The sequence below is a fragment of the Pseudophryne corroboree genome, chromosome 4 (genome assembly GCF_028390025.1).
Source record: "Pseudophryne corroboree isolate aPseCor3 chromosome 4, aPseCor3.hap2, whole genome shotgun sequence".
NCBI lineage: Eukaryota > Metazoa > Chordata > Amphibia > Anura > Myobatrachidae > Pseudophryne > Pseudophryne corroboree.
The window spans coordinates 473,982,294-474,002,151 of record NC_086447.1 but is presented as its reverse complement, the minus strand read 5'-3'; the positions used below and the strand labels follow the sequence as shown (position 1 = coordinate 474,002,151).

General features: G+C 37.5%; 1 protein-coding gene across 1 annotated transcript in view; it reads right to left on the bottom strand.

Annotated features, from left to right (window-relative positions):
* GRIK2 (glutamate ionotropic receptor kainate type subunit 2) overlaps window positions 1-19,858 on the bottom strand; it is an 839,395-nt gene that overhangs the window by 280,303 nt on the left and 539,234 nt on the right. The window contains exons 8-10 of the mRNA XM_063917041.1: window positions 15,416-15,559; window positions 13,781-13,888; window positions 1,474-1,587 (exon numbers count right to left, since the gene is read on the bottom strand). Of these exons, the coding sequence (XP_063773111.1) occupies window positions 1,474-1,587; window positions 13,781-13,888; window positions 15,416-15,559 (366 nt within the window). The remainder of the gene's footprint in view (window positions 1-1,473; window positions 1,588-13,780; window positions 13,889-15,415; window positions 15,560-19,858) is intronic.

Below are 19,858 nucleotides of genomic sequence, written 5' to 3'. Positions count from 1 at the left end.
GTCTGGTCATTTAAACAAAAGCTACACATCTTCAACAATACATTTTAACACTTATAGTGGTATTTGAATGGTTATGAATAGAAAGAGTTATTGATTGTAAGCTGTTTGTTGCATTGACTTGTGTCTTTGTCAGAAGTACCAGTGAAAGAAGAAACTGAAAAAATCAAATGTGATTTAACCTATTTGTATTTGACAATTTTAAAAAATGGTCTTTTATTCTTTTTTCAATACTTCTCTTACACCCATTGCTTCAGTTTTGTAGAGCGTTCTCCATTTTCTGGTGGTGTCTTTACAGTATATAAGAGAATCAATTTCCATGACAAAAAGCATATTTTATGTAAGAGATATGACTTATGTAGTGCTCTGTGGTCTCAGAAAAGAATAATAACATTCCTTATAACTTGCTCAAACAACTAAACTATCACTGAAAACAGGGATGGGGAACCTTCGGTCCTCCAGCTGTTGTTGAACTACACATCCCAGCATGCCCTGTAAAAGTTTTAGCATGGCCAAATAGCAAAACTGTAACAAGGCATGCTGGTATGTGTAGTTCAATGACAGCTGGAGGGCCGAAGGTTCCCCATCCCTGACTTATACGAAATTATTCAAATTATACGTACGTACGTACGTACGTACGTACGTACGTACGTACATAACTTCCTTCTATGTTGCAAATCATAAACCCTCTTTCTAAGAAAAGAATATTGCAGTTTTCTTCATTATGTTATGGGGAAACTTGTTATATATAAACCCATTGATAAGTTGTAAAATAAACCAAATAACAATATGTAACATAATATCTGGAAATGTAAAATTGTATAATTAGATAAACAGAATATATAAGCATGACTTCCAGAATTATGTAGCTGGCACTCTCAGCAGGTCTACAGTGACCAGAGCTTGCAGTGAATTGGCAGGGCTCCAGCTATGCTGTGTTACAATGGCTGGTGGGTCAAGGTTAAAATCACGAGATTCGGCTATCTGCCGCCTGCAGAATCAGCATTGACTGGTGGCTCCCATCTCACAGTCCAACAGCAGTGGTGGATGCACCATCCCTTCCTGCAACACTGGCTGAGTGGTACCAGGCTGTCCCCTATTGCAGGTGTTAGCAGGTCTCCTGGGACAGAGACAATTAACTCTGCAGCAGCAGTAGGTACACTGCAGAGCTCAGTTGGAAGAGCTTTGGTGACATTTGGATCCTGCTGTGAACCACACATGTGCTGCTGTACATGCAGGTGCCTCTTCAGGGCTTGGAACCTAGAGGCATGCATCTCCATTGCCTCTGGGAGATATGCAACTGTGTTTGCATACAATTAGTATGACATCAGAATCTGGAATTTCCCAGGTGTCATACTCATCCCAAAACAATGTGTTCAAAGGTAAATGAAGGTCAAGAGTGTGATTCTCTTGTACACTTACTATAAAATATAACAACATGAAGTAATATCTAACTTACTCAAAAATCAATCTTACCAGTATTGTAGTAACTATTAAAGACCTATTAGATAGAGAATCTGTTATATTTGCAGGTTTTTCTTTCTGATTATCTGTCATGTTTAAGCCACTAGAAGGGTCCCAGGTTCCAATCTGTAATTAAAAATCATTATATTAAGATAAAAAGCTGGTTTTAAAAAAATTTCACAATACAAGGATGCATATATTAATTGAAATAATAATTTATAAATTAAATGTACAGCCTAACTGCCTTACATTCACTTTTGTACAGGATGATGGATGATTCTATACTACAGAAAAAAGTTATGTACCTTACTACATAAAAAAATAGTTTGTAGAGCAATATAGATAACAGAGGAGGTTATTCAGAGTCATTAGAAAACCCCAAAAAGTTAGCAATTGAGCAAAACTATGCTGCAGGTGGGGCAGATATAACATGTACTGAAAGAGTTTGATTTGGGTGGGGTGTGTTCAAACTGAAATCTAAATTGCAGTGTAAAAATAATGCAGACAGTACTGTATTTACCATACACGGAAACTATATAACACACCCATCTAAAGCTTTCTGCACACGTTACATCTGTCCCACCAATATGGTGTTGCCCAATTGCTAACTGTTTTGGTTTGATAACAACTTAGGGGGTGTGCATCGACCTGGATTTTTTGGTAGTGGAAACGGATCCCTCAGTAAAACCTGGGTCGAGAAACAGGGGAATCCTACCCGGGTAGCAACCAGGGTCAAACCCGAGAAAGTGCAGAGTAAACGGGTTACCCTGGTCATCCAACGCGGAACACATTTACAGCATACATAGAGACCATATATGGTGCTTTCCCACCATTGAAGTTTATGGTGATGGGTTTAATTGACATTGCAGCTGCTCTCAGCCAATCACAAGGCATCTTTTACAGAGGTGACTTATGATTAGCTGCCAATTTTTCTAATGACAGGACTCTTTCAGATCCTGCTTATTCACATAAAGGAAGTGTATGTGCAAACACATACACTTCCTGATGTCCATCTGGTTCGGGTTTGTGGTTTGTTATTTTTTTAACCCCTGGAAAGCTTACTTGGACTGAAGAGTGCCTGATCTACACTAGAAATAGGTGAGTATGGAATTTTGTTGTTACAAGTTATGTGGAAGCCTACTTGGATAAAAGGCTGTGAATGGCTGCAGGGATTGTAGTGTGATTGTAAGTGTGCAAAAGTAATTATTAAAGTTTTACTATCATGGTGTGGGAGTACTTTTTATATTTCCATTATGGGGGGACTCTTAATGAACTGCATGCTGGTACTTGTGGATCTACAAGTAACAGCATGCATGGCAGGCTTGCTGGGACCTATAGTCCCTCCTGTAAAAGACAATATTTTTTAACAAACAAAACTAGTATAGTATCAACTCAGCACCCACTGCCCAGGGGTGCCAGGGATAGCTCTAGCTTCAGCCCTGACCTTAGGTACTATAGCTGGAGAGATGGACCTCTTTATTGGGGCATCCCCACTCCATCAAGAAACCCATGCATATTTGACTAGTTAGGGTATTTAATATTATGGTCAGGGGACCAATATAAGTGTGTATCCTGGCTGTAGCATTACCTCCCTGGCTATTGGAGCCAAGTACTGTAACCAAAAATATGGGGACCCTGACATTTTTTCCCATCCATATTTTAAGAACCAAGGCCAATCCAAGAGCGCAGTGCTGGTTCTTAAAATACAGGGGGACCAGGGGAACTTTAAGAGAGTTGGAGGCCCATGAACTGCCTCCTTTATTTGGGCCCCTTCCTCTCTGTTGGCAGCGCTGGAGAGTCTGAGCACTAGAGAGCCAGACTCTAATGTGCATGTGCAGATCACTTGGAAAATGGCACAATGGCTTATTTAGCCTGTGTTTTCTCTACTGTGCATGTGTAGAACACTGTGAAATTGGCCACTGTGCCATTTTCATGGTGTTTCCACAGTGCTGCTGATGTCAGCATGGGTCTTCAGAGGGGTAAGTATTTAAATAATGGTTCAGCATGTATGCTGGGGGCCCCCTCTGGACTCAGGGGCCAGTGTGCACCACACACACACTGCATACATTATAGATACACCAGTGAGGGGCACCTCACACATTTTTTTCCCTGTATATTTTTTAACTAGACTGGCACAAAGAGCCTGGGGCTTCTTATGCTTGGGGGGAAGCATTGCACATATCTCATGTTTATTAAATTCCCATGTTTTACTTAAGAAAAAGCACCCATGTCTGATTGATCTCACTCATGTTTAATCTCAGACAAACATGGATGAGATACAATTGTTTGTAAATGTATCCCTAAATCAGTTAATTTGTTTGTTCATTAGTTTGTTAGAAGAATTTAAAGCAATTGTAACAATAAGTACTGTAAATCTCTAAAGAAAAATGTAGATACTTGTTAGAAGGAATTAGTAAAATAGGTTTGATTCTATGCCTCTATGACAGGTTTATAAATTACTACATATATTTTTATACCCCACAAAATCTCCTATTCACATTCGTATCTTATTTTAGTCATTTTGCTCTAAACAACTAATCTACTCAATTGCTATGTAAAACTAGGCAACATTGCATGATTAAGCAATATACAATAAGAAGCATTCACAAAATTGCTGCCTTTTTTTACAAATCATTTCATTATCTCTCATGTACAGGACCTTCTGAAACTTATTTCCTACAATATGTCTGTCTATGTGTAACTGTCTATCATTTGTGCTCTCTTAGGGGTAAATCTACTAAAGCTTCTACAACAGAAAATTAGTGATGTTGCCCATAGAAACCAATCAGAGGCTGTTTCTAATTTTCTAAAAGGCAATAGAGAAATTATAGATATCATCTGTCTACTATGGGCAACATCACCAATTCTCTATTTTCAAAGCTTTAGTACATTTTCCCCTTACTGAATAATCATTACATGTTTGTACGATTTGCACATGCTCTGAACTGTATGACTGTATCTGCTCTGAAAATGTACAAATGTGCTGACTTGAGTTGTACATTCATGAATCTTAGTTTCTATTTTTTTTATTTGGTTTTATTTAAGTGTCCCATGCTTTTCCAGTGCTGCAGAACTTGTGGCACCTTATAAACAAACTTTGGCGGAAGAACTTTGGCAGAAGAAATGAGAACTTTGGCAGAAAAAATGAATACCAACACAAATATAATATTTTAGGATTTTGCAATGTGGCTCAGCCATTTTGTTCCTTATAAACAAGATCTAGTCTGTTTTTAATACTTATCTATCTATCTATCTATCTATCTATCTATCTATCTATCTATCTATGTAAATTATGCTGTCAAATATGTACCTTTGCAAAACAAGCACTATAGAAAGAATGCTAAAAAAAATTGAATTAACAAACTCTGTGAAACACCTCTGTGATCGTTATTTTTATTATTTATATAACACATAAATATTATGTAGATCATACTTGTAAACTGGACCACTCAAAAGGAACCCATGCAAACTTGAGGAACATAGGTGCAATATATAAACTGCACATAGATAACACCCAATTTGGAATCTAGTACCTGTGCTTCCATCCTGCTTGTAATTTATGAAGGATGATGTGACATTGACAATGTTGAATTATATTGACAAACACAGCAAATGACTATGGGAGACATTTACTAAGCAGTGATAAGAGCGGAGAAGTGAGCCAGTGGAGAAGTGTCCAATCAGCACTGAAGTAACACCTATAGGGGGTAATTCCAAGTTGATCGCAGCAGGAAATTTTTTAGCAGTTGGGCAAAACCATGTGCACTGCAGGGGGGGCAGATAAAACATGTGCAGAGAGAGCTAGATTTGGGTGGGTTATTTTGTTTCTGTGCAGGGTAAATACTGGCTGCTTTATTTTTACACTGCAATTTAGATTGCAGATTGAACTCACCACACCCAAATCTAACTCTCTCTGCACATGTTATATCTGACCCCCCCCTGCAGTGCACATGGTTTTGCCCAACTGCTAAAAAATTTCCTGCTGCGATCAACTCAGAATTACCCCCATAATTTGCATACTATAAAATTATACAGAGCTGCTGTTTGGTTGATGGGGCAACTTCTCCACTGGCTCACTTCTCAGCTCTTATCACTGCTTAGTAAATGTACCCCTCTATAACTGTTACATTATGCACATGATATTTAGTAGAAAAAATAATTTTTCCAGAAGCATGTCTAATTGGCAGATTAACCTTGACACCAACTTTGTTTCAGCAATTTTGTTTACGATATGTATTTTCATTTCAAAGCAATCCAAAAAAACTGGATAGATTTAGCTCTGTACTTTCATTTGAAAAATAGCTAATTCCCTTGGGGCATAATACACTTTAAATTCAAGAAAAGCCCAGTTATAATTAGAATACTGAAAGAAGCATGTTTTTGGAAATATGATATAAATGTTAATCACATAATAGTAAATGATAGCGGCAATGCACATTACTGTGCAAAAATTATCCTAGCAAGTAAAATGCATTGTTAATTATGACTGATGTAAATTTTACTTGACATTATCTTGGGTGTTTACCATTATTAAACAGAATTACAATGTTCTAGACAGTGAAAATATATACTTTATTACTTCATCACTTCTAAACTAGATGAAGATATGCACTGAGCTTAATGTAAATGTCCCAAAAAAATGTATAATCCCCCATCATGCTCATTAAATCCAAAATTTCCAATATCACTTAATACAGTTTTGACTGTAGATTTCCTGGCCTCTATGTAGTAGATGCGGCAACCGGCTTGTGTGTACCTATGGGCCGGCCGATGGTGTTGCAGATGATCCGATGCTGTGTCCTATGGTGCAGCTTGGATCAGTATTGCATGCAGGAAGCATGATGCCTCCTGCTGAATTAACATATTAGAGCTATCGCTGCAGCTTCCATGTAAGCAGCAGTGATAGCTCTTCCATCTATGTCTGAATCAGACCTCCTGTGTTTATAGACTTTATACAAAATAACACTGCCTAGACAGGCTTGGACTCACCCACAGGGGTACAGGTGAAACCACCGGTGGGCCCTACTGCCTGGGGGCTCACCTCTTGCTCTAAGGATCAGGTTCCAGACTTTGCACTTGAATTATACATTATACATATGTTACCTTATACTGGACTATGGTGTATTTTCTACAGTGCATTGATGTTATGAATCTGTTATTAATCTGATACATTATCATGCATGCAGCAGCTGAATTTACTGTGTATATTTATGAAGGGGCCCAGACATTGCACTCTCTAATGGTTAGTCAAACCAATGAGGTGGCAGGCAGCACCCCCTCTAAAGACTGGCCACACCCCTAACATGGGCCCTACATGCCCCAGTCCAACACTATGCCAACCACTCTGGCTGGTTGGAAACACTTACTAACTGCCACAAACACATCATTGTGTTAATTTAATATGTCATAACATCTATTATTTCTATAAAAACTGAACATTGTATAGTAATTGTGATTTACAGCAAAACTCTGGAGCTGTTTCTATTGTAAAATATGATTAGCAATTTGCTTTCTATTATTTTACATGCACAGCGATGAGTTCATATGTCAAATAATTTCTTATGTTTTAGCCTACTCATTGAATATGCATGTGTAAAAACAGAAGATCTGCTTTCAAACATATAATGTACATGACAAACTGAGAAATGTAGGTCAACGTAATGTGACTCGTCTACGGTAATCAGAAGCAAACCTAAATTACTGCTTGAAAGATGCTTATTATATTCTATACAATCAAATAATCTCTGTGTTCCCATAAGCATTCAGTGAGTTAGTTAAGGGACCCAAGATATTTTCCTAGTAACTACAGTACTGTAACTAATGATTACATCAAAGAACTGAGATGTAGCAAGATAGTTGGCCCATTGTCTATGCTTATACACTGTAATATTAATCATAAAAACAGTTGAATTATTTCCTTAGTTTATTCTTTTCTTTATTTATTTATTCATTCATTCAGATGTAGCAAATGTCGCACGCGCCAAGTATCTTACAACACTGTAATTTATTATTCTTCCATTTGCTGCTAATTTATGAAAACACATTGCATCATGTGCATTAAACTGAACAGGAGAAAATTGCAAGTTATTGCCAATTACCTGCTTGCAGATCATTGGCAGGATGTAAGGGAGTCCGAGATCGCCGGAGGTGCAAGATGCTGGTCGATCTCAGATTTTTATTTAAAGGGGCAAACACTTATAAGGCAAAACCATTCCTTGTAATTGATTGCCCTTTAAAAAAAATGTCCAAGATCAGATGGCATCTTGCACCTCCGGCGAGCTTGGACTCCACTACTTCCCACCACATAGATCTGCAGAAATGTACATTTTTTAGATATATAGTGATCCTTAATAAACCCCAGTGCTAGACAGCATCTAATGGTGATTTTCATTATAACAGAATGACTATGCCAGGTTGATAATTTATTAATGATCTTTTATAGTGTGAAGCTAAGGGGTCTATTTACTAAGCCTTGGATGAACATAAAGTGGATGGAGATAAAGTACCAGCCAATCAGCTCCTAACTGTCATTTTTTAAACCCAGCATGTGGCATGGAAGTTAGGAGCCAATTGGCTGGTACTTTATCTCCATCCACTTTATCTCCATCCAAGGCTTAAAAAATAGACCACTTTTGTGTGGAAAGTTTTCAGATTTTTTTCCATTTGTGCAGTAGTGTAGTTTGTACTTAATTTTAATATTCATGATCCTATGTGGATGTGAAAAGGTTGATCCAGCCATCATAGACCTACATGTAACACAACTTCTACATACAGTAGAACACCTAACCAACATGCACATAGAAAATAAATAAAAAATGAAAAACTAGAATAGCAGGGTTTGTAAAGAGATCAGTCTTTTGATTTAATACTGTGTAGAACAACCTTTTGCGGCAAATACAGACATCAGTCTGTTTGTACAATTGTATCTACCATCATTGTTGCTTATGGCGTTTTAAACAGCCCTTTTAGTTGTACTTAGTACCGTGTGAATTTACTAATGCCAAACATATTTTCATGCATCTTTTTCCCCAAAAAAATGTATCTTATTGGTAAAGTGATGCAATTAAGATGTACAAGCACACTACACTAATTAATATGATAATAATCAGAGTAGTGTGCTTGTGTGTTCTATTTGCATTGCATTGTGTACTGTACAAGAACATTTTTTAGGGAAAAAAGATGCCTGGCACTCGCAATATACAGTCCTGGTGTTTCAGGGTCACATACACCCCATCATCAAGAAGACATATATGATGGTGTGTATAGTATGTGGTCCCCAAAAATTGAAGGAAATAAATCTACACTTTATATGTGCTGCAGTGGCATGCTGTGTGGCCTGCTTTTGCAAAATCCATACTAATACTGTGTTTATAATTGCCAATACCAGAATCCTGACAGGGTCAGGAGACCAGTGCTGGAGTCCTAACAGCTGGAATCTTGACTGCAAGTATAGTGGGCATGTTAGGGCTATGGGGGTAGGTAAGGTTTAGACACCACCCAAGAGGGGTTAGAGTTAGGTTGTAGAGGGGGGTAAGTTAGGCTGCAGGGAGGGGGTAGGTTTAGGCACGACTGGGGGAGATGAGGGCTAGGTACTAGGGGGAGGATAGGGATAGGCTGCGGTAATGGAAGGTTAAGGGGTATGGGACATGGGCTGGGATACCTAGCCCGCACCTGTTGGGATTTAAAACATCAGGATCTCTCACCAACTTGTGAGACTGTAAGGGGCAAAGAGAGTGCAACTCATCAGCTTTTACAGTGGTGTATTTAAATCAAATAGTGCAACATAGTCATTAGTGTTTCAATGACATGCAGGGTCTTTTCATCAGAATGCGCATACTGATGAAAATGACCTGCATGTCCTTGAAACATTAATGGCTATGCTGCACAATGTGATTTAAATACAACCATTGTGAAAGCCGATGAGTGCCACTCTCTTTGCATCTCCCAGTCTCATGAGTTGGAGAGAACCTTATCCTTAGTGCACCACGGTAATCTGCTACTGCTACATCAAGTGCAAAACCTTCCATACAATGTTATATATACATGGTGAGGCAAAAAAAAGCTTCTATATTTTAAAGGTTAACAAGGTTAACAAAAAAGTTAAATATATCTCAGATTTCAGATGACCCTGATGGCTGTGCAGAGGCCTTTCATGAAGCTGATGAGGATTTTGTTCTGCCCAGTAATGAAAATTTATCTTGTTATTATAGTCAGAAAAGTGACCTTCATCAAGAAAAGGCAGTGATAATGCCAGAAATGACCCACCGAGTGATGCAAAACATCAGAAATCGACTACAAATGTGTATCACAAATGAAGGTCACCATTGGGAAGATATCATATTCAAAACCAATTGAAAATAATCTGTATTCCATGCTCTCATAGATTATGTACTAGAATTTTGAGTAGCATTTAACATGATATTTTTGTTAACCTTTAAAATATGGAGTTTTTTGTATCAACCTGTTTATATTGTATATGTTGTGATAGCACTGGTAAAAAAAAACGCAAAAAGAATATATTGACTTTTGCCTGACTGATGCTAAAGATTATGATAAATGAAATCAAGAAATCCTAACTCGATTGGGAGTCACAGTGTTTGTTCATGCCCAACGAGTTTACAGCTATGAATACCAAACAGAAAGCCTCCCCGCTTTCAAATGCATGACCTCATCCATCTTACCACAAAGTGGCTACAACTAGAGTCTCTTACAGGACCACAAATTGAGGAAAGTGTCATTATGGATCGATACCTATTGTCTCTACCTACAACTCTGCAAGTCGGTGAGCAATGAATGCTTTAACCCTAAAACAGTAGACCAATTGGTTGAACTGGTGGACAGGTAATGTATGTGGCAGCTGAGAAACTACAGAGTGTACGCCACAAGGCCCTTGAACAACGATCTCCAGTGATCACTGTTAAGACCAGGGGAGAAGGGTGGTGAACAGAACCTAAGCCTGTGGGTTTAGAACCTGAAAGTAAGCCAGCAGTGCCAGGAAGATTGCTACTCCATAAAATAATTGTTATTAGCTAATGTTTTCAATGTGGTGGTTTTGACCATATTGCTGCTAATTGTTTGTTTGCCTCTGAACCTGTGCAATGTAATACTGCATATGTCAATTGCAGAGTGTTTTTTTTATTATTTGCTCAGCTAGCCTGCCCTGCAGACTGACAGGCTGAGACAAATAAGCAAATGTATTTAGTCACAATAGAAGGCAACTGGGTAGAGGCTTTGTTAGTTTTCTGGTAACCTGATAAACCCCTTAAATCATAAGAAGATAACTGTTGGTGTGACTTGCATACATAGGGATACTCTGTATTATGTTACTGTGGAGGTAAACATAAAAAATGCAGCATGATTCTGCAGTAGTCCTTGTGGGTTTCCTTCCTGGCTTGATTTTTAATGCAATGCAGGGGAGAGATTTTCCCCAGTTTTGAAAGCTGTGGGAAAGAAATTTTGTTACAGAAGTAAATAACCAGACCTGTTTGAGAATATTACTGATACAGTAGCAGTCTGAAATGTGCACTTTTTTAATCATGATTGGGGAGCCAAAGAATGATGAGAGCAGTAGTGGGACACAGACTGATATACCTCCTACTGAAATAGAAAATATTGTTGAACCAGTTGATTGTCTGCCTGATCTTGAAGTCAGAAAAGTGACCTTAAAGCAGTTAATGACCCTACTCTGGTAAAAGCAAGAACTAATGTAAAAGTGATGCAAACCCTGTAGACACTGACAGTTGGTTGTCATATTATCACATGGCAGTATGGGGAAGATATTGTGAAACAATTGGTAGTCCCCAAGGCATATAGAAGAAAGTTATCTGACCTACCTCAAGGTTACATTTTAAAAGTCCACTTGTCCCATTACCCATTATTGAGGTTCCATTTGATAGACTAGCTATGGATTTGGTTTGATCTCTAATAAAACCCACCCAGGGCCATCCAGCTATTTTGGTGATAATGAATTATGCTACCAGATACTCAGAAGTGATTCCATTGTACAATACTGTACGTCAACAAAGACCATTTCCAGAGAAGTAGTACTTGTCTTTAGCAGTTTGGGAATACCTAAGGATATTCTGACTGACCAGGATACCCCATTTATGTCAAAAATCATAAAAGAATTATGCCACCTGTTTTAATTACTCAGTTAAGAACCTCTATGTATCACCCCCAGACTGATGGGTTAGTGGAGAGATTTATCAAAACTTTAAAAAACATGTTAAAGAAAGTAGTGTATAAAGATGGAAGAGATTGGGATTATTTACTACCTTGTTTATTGCTGGACACACAAGAGGTTCCCCAATCCTCTAATAGGTTTTCCCCTTTTGATTTATTGTATGGGAGACACTCTAAGGTATTGGTTATTGAGCATGTCTCTCAGATGCAGGAAAGGATTGCAGCTGTGGTGCTAATAGTGAGAGTACACTTGTAACTGGCCCAACAGGCACAGCAGCATGTACAATTGCAATGCCCAGTTATGCATCTATGCTCCTGAGGACAGAGTACTGGTTTCCCACAGTAGAAAGTAAACTTTCAGCTATGTGACAAAGGGGGTCATTCTGAGTTGATCGCTCGCTAGCTACTTTTTGCAGAACTGCGATCAGATAGTCGCTGCCAATAGGGGTGTGTATTTTTGCTTTGCTAGTGTGCAAATGCCTGTGTAGCCGAGCTCTGCAAAAACATTGTGTGCAGTTTCTGAGTAGGTCTGAACTTACTCAGCCCTTTTGATTACTTCAGCCTGTCTGCTCCTGGATTTGACGTCAGACACCGGCCCTGCAAAGGCTTTGACATGCCTGCGTTTTCCCAAACACCTCCAGAAAATGGTCAGTTGACACCCATAAATGCCTTCTTCCTGTCAATCTCCATGCGATCGGCTGTGTGAATGGATTCTCTGTTAAATCCATAGCTCAACAATGATCCGCTTTGTACCTATACGACGCACCTGCGCATTGCAGTGCATACGCATGCGCAGTAGTGACCTGATCGCTTCGCTGCAAAAAACGGCAGCATGCGAACTGGTCAGAATGTTACCCTTTGAATTCCTAGAGAAAGTGGGTAAGGTTAATTATAGTGTATCAGCCTGGGAAAAGAAAGCCAGAAGAGATCTACTATGTTAATCTTATAGAACCTTGGAAGGATAGAGAGTCAATGTCAGCCATCACGGCAGTCTTTGGCCAATATTGGTGAAAATAATATTGTGAGCTGTGAGGTGGTCAAAATTGACTGGAAATTACTGGAAATTAATGTTATTGAGGTTAATAATACTATAGAAACATAAAGGCTCAAATTATGTGATTATGCTCAGACCATGCAGGGGGAAGGCCGTGGCGGCTGTGTGATGTCACAAGCAGCAGCGGCAACCCGGGATGTGACTTGTAGCTCCTTGTCAGCACGCAGGAGCTGCGCAGGTAGAGAGCTACTTGTCAAGTACAAAAGCATCACCGCTGTGCAATGCTTTTGTACTTATGCGTGGGGGGGTAGGGCCTGACATGCGGGGCAGACTAGCCCTGTGCTGGGTGTCCCCCCGCATTTCAGAGTACCTGATTGTAATTGTGCTAAACTTAGCACATCTACAATTAACTCTGAATTAGGCCCTATGATCAGTATCTCTGTCTGTTGCATAAGGCTGTATGTGGAAGCAGTCTGTACACTGCTGAGCGCATGCTGCTGTTGCTGTTATAGCCACATCTAAGTAAAAATAGGATATTTGCTTTACTGTTATTCCCATTAGGGGACACAATTATTGTCAAACTTATGTCTAAAGTTTAGTTAGAGACTCTGACTAGCATATGTTTATTTCTTTGGTGTTTGTTGTATAAAGTGGAAATGCAGCTTTATTTTCCTGCAGTATTTTGTTTCAACAATCTGTAGCCTTAAAGAAACATTTGGTACTTGTGGCCATCAAAAGATCTATGGCAAAAATGCTATCATGGAATCCTTCAGCAGTACATAAATAAATGTTGGAAACACATATCATAAATAATTTTAGTAAATCTGGCAAAAGTAACATAAAAATATTAACTAAATTATTCAATTGTATAATAAATCAGATGCAATTACTTAGCAAACATTGTACAGGGAATTTGCATCTTTTTAGTTTACCTTTAACTTTACAGATTACTTGTTTCAACACTTTAAAACACTCCTGTGTATCTTCATTTACAGTTTATTGTGTTGCTATTAACTTAAATTCAATTTAATATATCAGGCTGAGGCAAATGGTAAACAAGTACAACATCAAAAGGAATTCTCATAAGATTATGCTTCAATATTTTGTTAATCTCTCAGTCCATAGGTTGAACATATCAAGTACCTTTTCGAGGCCTTCTTCCTTGAGACTGATCACATCTAAATCAAAGTCAGTCCGTAAGCCATTGGTTTTGTTGAAAGTTATCCTGCCTGTTAGGCCTTCCCAGTGAGCCTAAGGTAGAAATAACAATTTGCATAAGTTAGGTAGATAAAAGTGATCATATTAATATTTACAAAAGTCAGAATATAAAATATTGAGCACATTTAAATAATGTACCTTGTGGCTGATTTTGTTTTGTCAGAGCATGTGCTTTTAACACGTTCTTCATATTTCGATACTGTAATGCCTTAAATGTAAATTGCATTACATTTTGGAATGTTATATATGACTTAACACTCAAACTACTGATTTGATTTTAATATGTACAGGAATTGCTTGTATTGCACATTGCATGATGGGTCAGTCAGCGGTATTATAATGGTATTACTGTCTGTCTAATAGGAGAATCACTAAATTTTCTATTTAGTAAAACTATAGTTTGGTAGTAAAGAAAACCCAACTACTCCATCTAGTTTGCCCAATATGTCTATTTTTTCAGTGTGTTGGCTTTTCTACTTTTTAAAAAAATTATTTTGTGTGTATTTTATATCTTTATTTTATGTCAGATTTTTGTATAAATCCTAACAATAGCAATTCTTCCCAAGCATTTTACTGTTACGTCATCATCTGGTGCATAATTACTTTATTCTATGGATCTATTGCTATAACAAAGTCATATGTCATCTTTCAGAATTCCTTTCTTCCCTTGCCGAAAGCATGTCCTTTTAACTTAGCAATTTATTTTCTTATTAATGCTATTACCATTATTGTTACATTATAACTCTATTTATTGTTCAACAAAACTAACCAGTAAGCATTGCAGTAGCTCCAGTAGGGCCCTGAAGTTTAAAGGGCACACACCAGGGACTATTTGCGCATCCTTACTCTGGAACCCTCTCCTGTGTCAAGTCTGTCTTTCACAGACTCTCCCTATCTTAAATTGTTCTCTTCTTCAATGATTATCAGCTCTTCTCATATCTCCTACTCACCTTGCCTCCTTAACAGTTCACCCTCTGACTGTTTGACTCCCAATTTAGAATGTAAGCCCTCATAAAGAATCCTCTTCCATATTGTTTTTTCTCCTGCACTAGCATTACCATAAGTGCTTACTGTCTTTTGTTTCCTTCTCCTCTTCAGTTACTATGAAAGGGCTTTAAGTATGAGTCGATGAGTTGTTGCAAGGTCTAAGGAGCACTGCCATTACTCCCCAGTGACAACTATATTTGGAAGGCAGGGTGCCAGGCACAGCAATCTGCAGCCTAGAAAGTTGCCACCTGGGGTGTCTTTAGGATGTTCCAGGAGCTCAGCCTCTCACTAGTCCCAGTGGCAAGCTGCACATCAAATTAGTTACTAAATATGTTTAATGTATTATAGATCTCATACACATGTAAATGTGTACATTATGTTTTTTATCTATACATGTCTGACAAATTGGATTGCATTATATAATAAAGTATATTATATTTTTACATTTCAATAGTTTATGTTTGCTGTTATTATCACAATGTAGACAGTAGGTTTGTTTTTATGACATAGGAGTCATATTTTTCATATGGAAAAGGATAATGAATATTAAACATTGGTTAAACCAAGTCTTACCTCTTTAATGAGACTGATAAATCGAGCACCAAATCTCCAAGGTTTATGCCGGTTACATTGTAAGGAACTGACTGTCATTTGTGGAAATTGTTGTATAGCTACTGAAACAACATGGACTGCATCATACATCAGTGCTGCATCAGTCTGAAATGAAAGGGAATTGTCTGTATTAATAATGTACAACTTATGTAACCAATAATGGTAGGTCATTTCATTTAAATAAAAACACTACTATCACAATAATATGATTTTTTCAATAGGGACACTTCTTTGTTGACTTTCCATATTTGCTGTGTTTTAGAAGAATCTCCTTAGGGTCTCCCCTTGACCTATTTTACACCTTTAGTCCTAAAAATCAAAATATGTCCTTAATAAGAATTATTGAATAGTCATACTTTAGCATGTAAACTCTCACGAGTAAGACCCTCTTCCCTCCTGTGCTTATCCTTTTTTCTCTTACATTTTTATTTTATTTGATTAGTTATTTTTTTTTTTCTTCCTGTTATACAGATATAATTATTGGTTCAGCACTGGCTAATTAAGAGCCAGTGTTAAATAGTGGCTTTCCATAATTGCAAATGTACCATGTAAATATAATTTACAGTTAATATAAACAGCCTACTTAAAAAAATTAATAATAATAATAATAATAATAATAATAACTAAATTCTCAGGCACATAATCAGAACTTTGTGGGCCCCATAGCAGTTTATTTAAGAAAACACCTGTCCGAATGCTTATTGACAGACACCTCTCCAAAGCAGTTATACATTTTATTCCACATCATAGTGCCCTAGTTCATTTTCTTAACCATAGTAGTGCCCTAGATAATATTATGCCCCATAGCAGTGTCCTAGTTTATTTATGAACCATCTTTAGTTCCTTAGTTTACATGATGTCACATTGTAAGTTTACCAGTATACATTATGCCACACATTATCTCCAATTCACATTATGACATATGGGGCATAATTCAGATGTGGATGGAGTTGCTATATGTAATGCAGCAGGAGGCATCTATTACAAGCAGATGCCTCCTGCTGCAGTAGTGATCAAAGCTGCATTCAAGAATGCAGCATCAGATCTTTCTCCCACCAACGGCCTCCATTTTTACAAACAGAGGCCGTTGCCACCCTCTGAATGGCAGTAGAATGTCAATCACTGATAGTCTGCAGGACTCATTTGTGCACGTGGGGAACAGTTCTTGCAGATGCGCAAAGTACCAAACATCAGTACTTTGTGCATGATAGTGCAACAACTACCACACCTGAATGACCCCCACAATGTCCACAGTTCATATAAATCCACATTACAGTTCTCCCTTTTCATACTGTGCCACATTAGAGTGCCTTCCAGTTCAAATTATGCAACATTACAATGCCCCAGTTCATATTATGCCACACAATATAGCCTACATTGTATAATGTGCCACATTAAGTGCTCCAGATCTTATTATATAACATTATAGTGCCCTCCACATTACAATGAGCAGATCAGATTATAACACATTACAGTTCACTCCAGTTCAAATCATGCCACATAACAGGGGCCTCCATTTCAAATTATGCCACATTACATCATAACCATTATAACATCCAATACACACTCCTCTCAGTGAAAATTTAATGTCCCACAATTCAGGTTGGGCAGTGGATCAGACCCAATTGCTTGGCAGGCAAATCTTGGAAATTAGTATGGAACTTTATAACCTGGGTCAAGGCCACCCTAAGACTCTGGGTCACATAGCAATAGCACCCCTTGCACCCACTATAGTTATGCCCATGATTACTGTAATTTAAGCCTAACACAAGGGTGTCATAAATTACAGGAATCAGCAACAGAGCTGACAAAACTCTTTAGCATTGTATTGCCTCCTCAAGTGGTCATAAATACTGTTAATCATGCTGCAGAGAAATCTTTAAGCAACTTTTTTTAGTATAATAATTGACCAAACAACTACTACTGTAAGAGTAAATAGGAATATGGAAAGTAATGTGTTGTTCATTTCATATACATAAATAATATTTTTTTACATTATAAATTAATAAATGTTTGATGTCTGCAGAACAAATGTGAGGTTGCATTAGGCAGTACAGATAATACATCCCTTTAAAATGGCTACCAGAGGGGGAAGGTAAAGGGAATCCCAAGTGTCAACCAAATGTTTGTCATAGCAGGTGCTTATTCCTCCTCTCAGTCACCAACATTCACCAAAGTAACACATAGCCAATGTACTTAGACATGGCTGTAACAGGAGCCCTGGAAAGGTTGTGAGACACGGTATAGTAGTTTAGCATTTATTATACTGGTGGTGAACCTTTAATAGAGCAGTTACAGTGATCCTGATTTAACATAAGGTGTGAATCACATTACATGCTAACATAGCTCTAAATGCATTATTATATTTTTATATATATTCTATATATTCTTGGAATTCATTAGGAAGGTTGTAATCATTTACAATATGGAAGAAATGCTGTATTAGTAGCTTTTAAATCTCTATCAATCAGCCCTGAGGAAAGTCTTATGCTTAAACGTATTGATTCATATTACTAACGTTTCCTTGACACCAGTTCTTCAAACAACTCCAGTTGATCATAGTAATAAACAGAGTACATTAATGCAGTCCATTCTACACTATATATACACAGTGGAAAGCCAAATCACATCATTACACTTAGAGAAGAAAAGTCAATATATACCACTATTACTCTCAAAGGATTACCTTCAAAATGGAATAGCATCTCACTGAAAGCCTATTGCATTCCAAGGTGGAACACAAAAGACCGTCTCTGTATCCAGGTCAGGATACATGGACAAATTGCTGACTGCAAACCTACTGTACCAACTCCAGTAAATGAGCATCTAATACATGGAGAAGTAAAAAATGCTGGACTGTGAATATTGCTGCTCATTATCATGGGGCATTAGGCTGCAATGGATTCCCGACAGCTGTGATGAGCCCAATCTCTTTGATTTACACTAATAAAATTCTATGAACATTATCTAAAACTCAGAATGAATAAGTTGTGTAAGACACTGGTAACTGACTCACTTATAAATCAATACACATAACTCTCAAGAGGTGCAAGGCTTTAACAAGTTTATGATTTAACTCCCATTTTCAGTGGTTTATTTATTATTTCATATACAGTATGTACAGTAAGTATAATGAAAACTACTGTAATTGAGGAATGAATAAGTATTGTAGTGGCATAGAGAGGTATTAACATGTCTGCCAAAGTAATGTACAGTTTTATCCCAGTAGCCTAGTAATTGATATAACATTAAACAGAAACATAATATTTTCCAAAACTTTGGTATTATTATGTAATGTGTATCCTAGAAGCTCCACAGCACATTACAGTAATGGCAGAGTAACTATCTAAGGGGGCAGTTGAATTAAAAGCAATGGCCATAGCTGTCAGAATTTGGACATTTTCCCTAGCAACTCATGGTGAAAAACATCATAAATTCTCCTCTACAGACCAAAGAAATATGCAGGTAAATCCACGATTGACTGTAGCTCTACCAAAGTTGAATTGCCTCCTAAATGTCATGTGTAAGACAAATTTGGAGCAAGATGTATACAATAGCTCAGTGAGTTGTTTAATCAGAAGTAATGAAAAATGTTGTTTGCTTGAAAACCATCTTTTCTTTCAAGCTATTTTATTGATTTAAGAGGAATCTTAATGATAACCTTGATTGAAATTTAGTGAAGGAACTTCTGCTAGACAGGAGGAAGAAAGGAACCGTTAAAATGGAAAAGGATATAAGGAAATATTCAATGGAAAAGGTCTTTTGGTATTGAAAATCTTATTTGTTTGCAACTGAAAAAAATATATTTAAAAGGTGTATTTACTGAATTTTAATCACTTTTGTATTAAACAATCACTATTTTTCTTTAAAGTTGCAGTCTGATATTGGTCAATATTCATTCCAGCAATTTGATATGTCTCCTCATTCATGCACTCATGCCTTGGTTGTCTTGGCAGAATAGTTGATTATATAAGCATTTTGAATGTCTTCTTATACATAAATGTTGCTATTAGTTTAAAGGATTTGTAACACAAGTACAGTATGTGGTTAGGTCATTTGTATTATTTTGAGGTAGCAAATTTAGGGGCAGTATCTCTTTACTGCATATCTATAAATTGTGTGTGTTTCTGTCATATTCTAGTCTTTATATATGAAGAATAAGAAATTGAATAACATTGGTGGAATATTGATTAGAGATGCAGTTAGGATCGCTACGGTCAGGATACCGACACCGGGATCCAGCCACTGAAAATGCCACCAGCTGGAATCCTGGCTAACAGGGGCTATTCCCACATGTGGGTGTCTACAACACCCATAGAGTGGGAATAGAACCTGTGGCAAACCTGTAGCAATTCACCTTAAATCTTTACATATAAAAAAACCATATATTTGAATTAAGCTTAA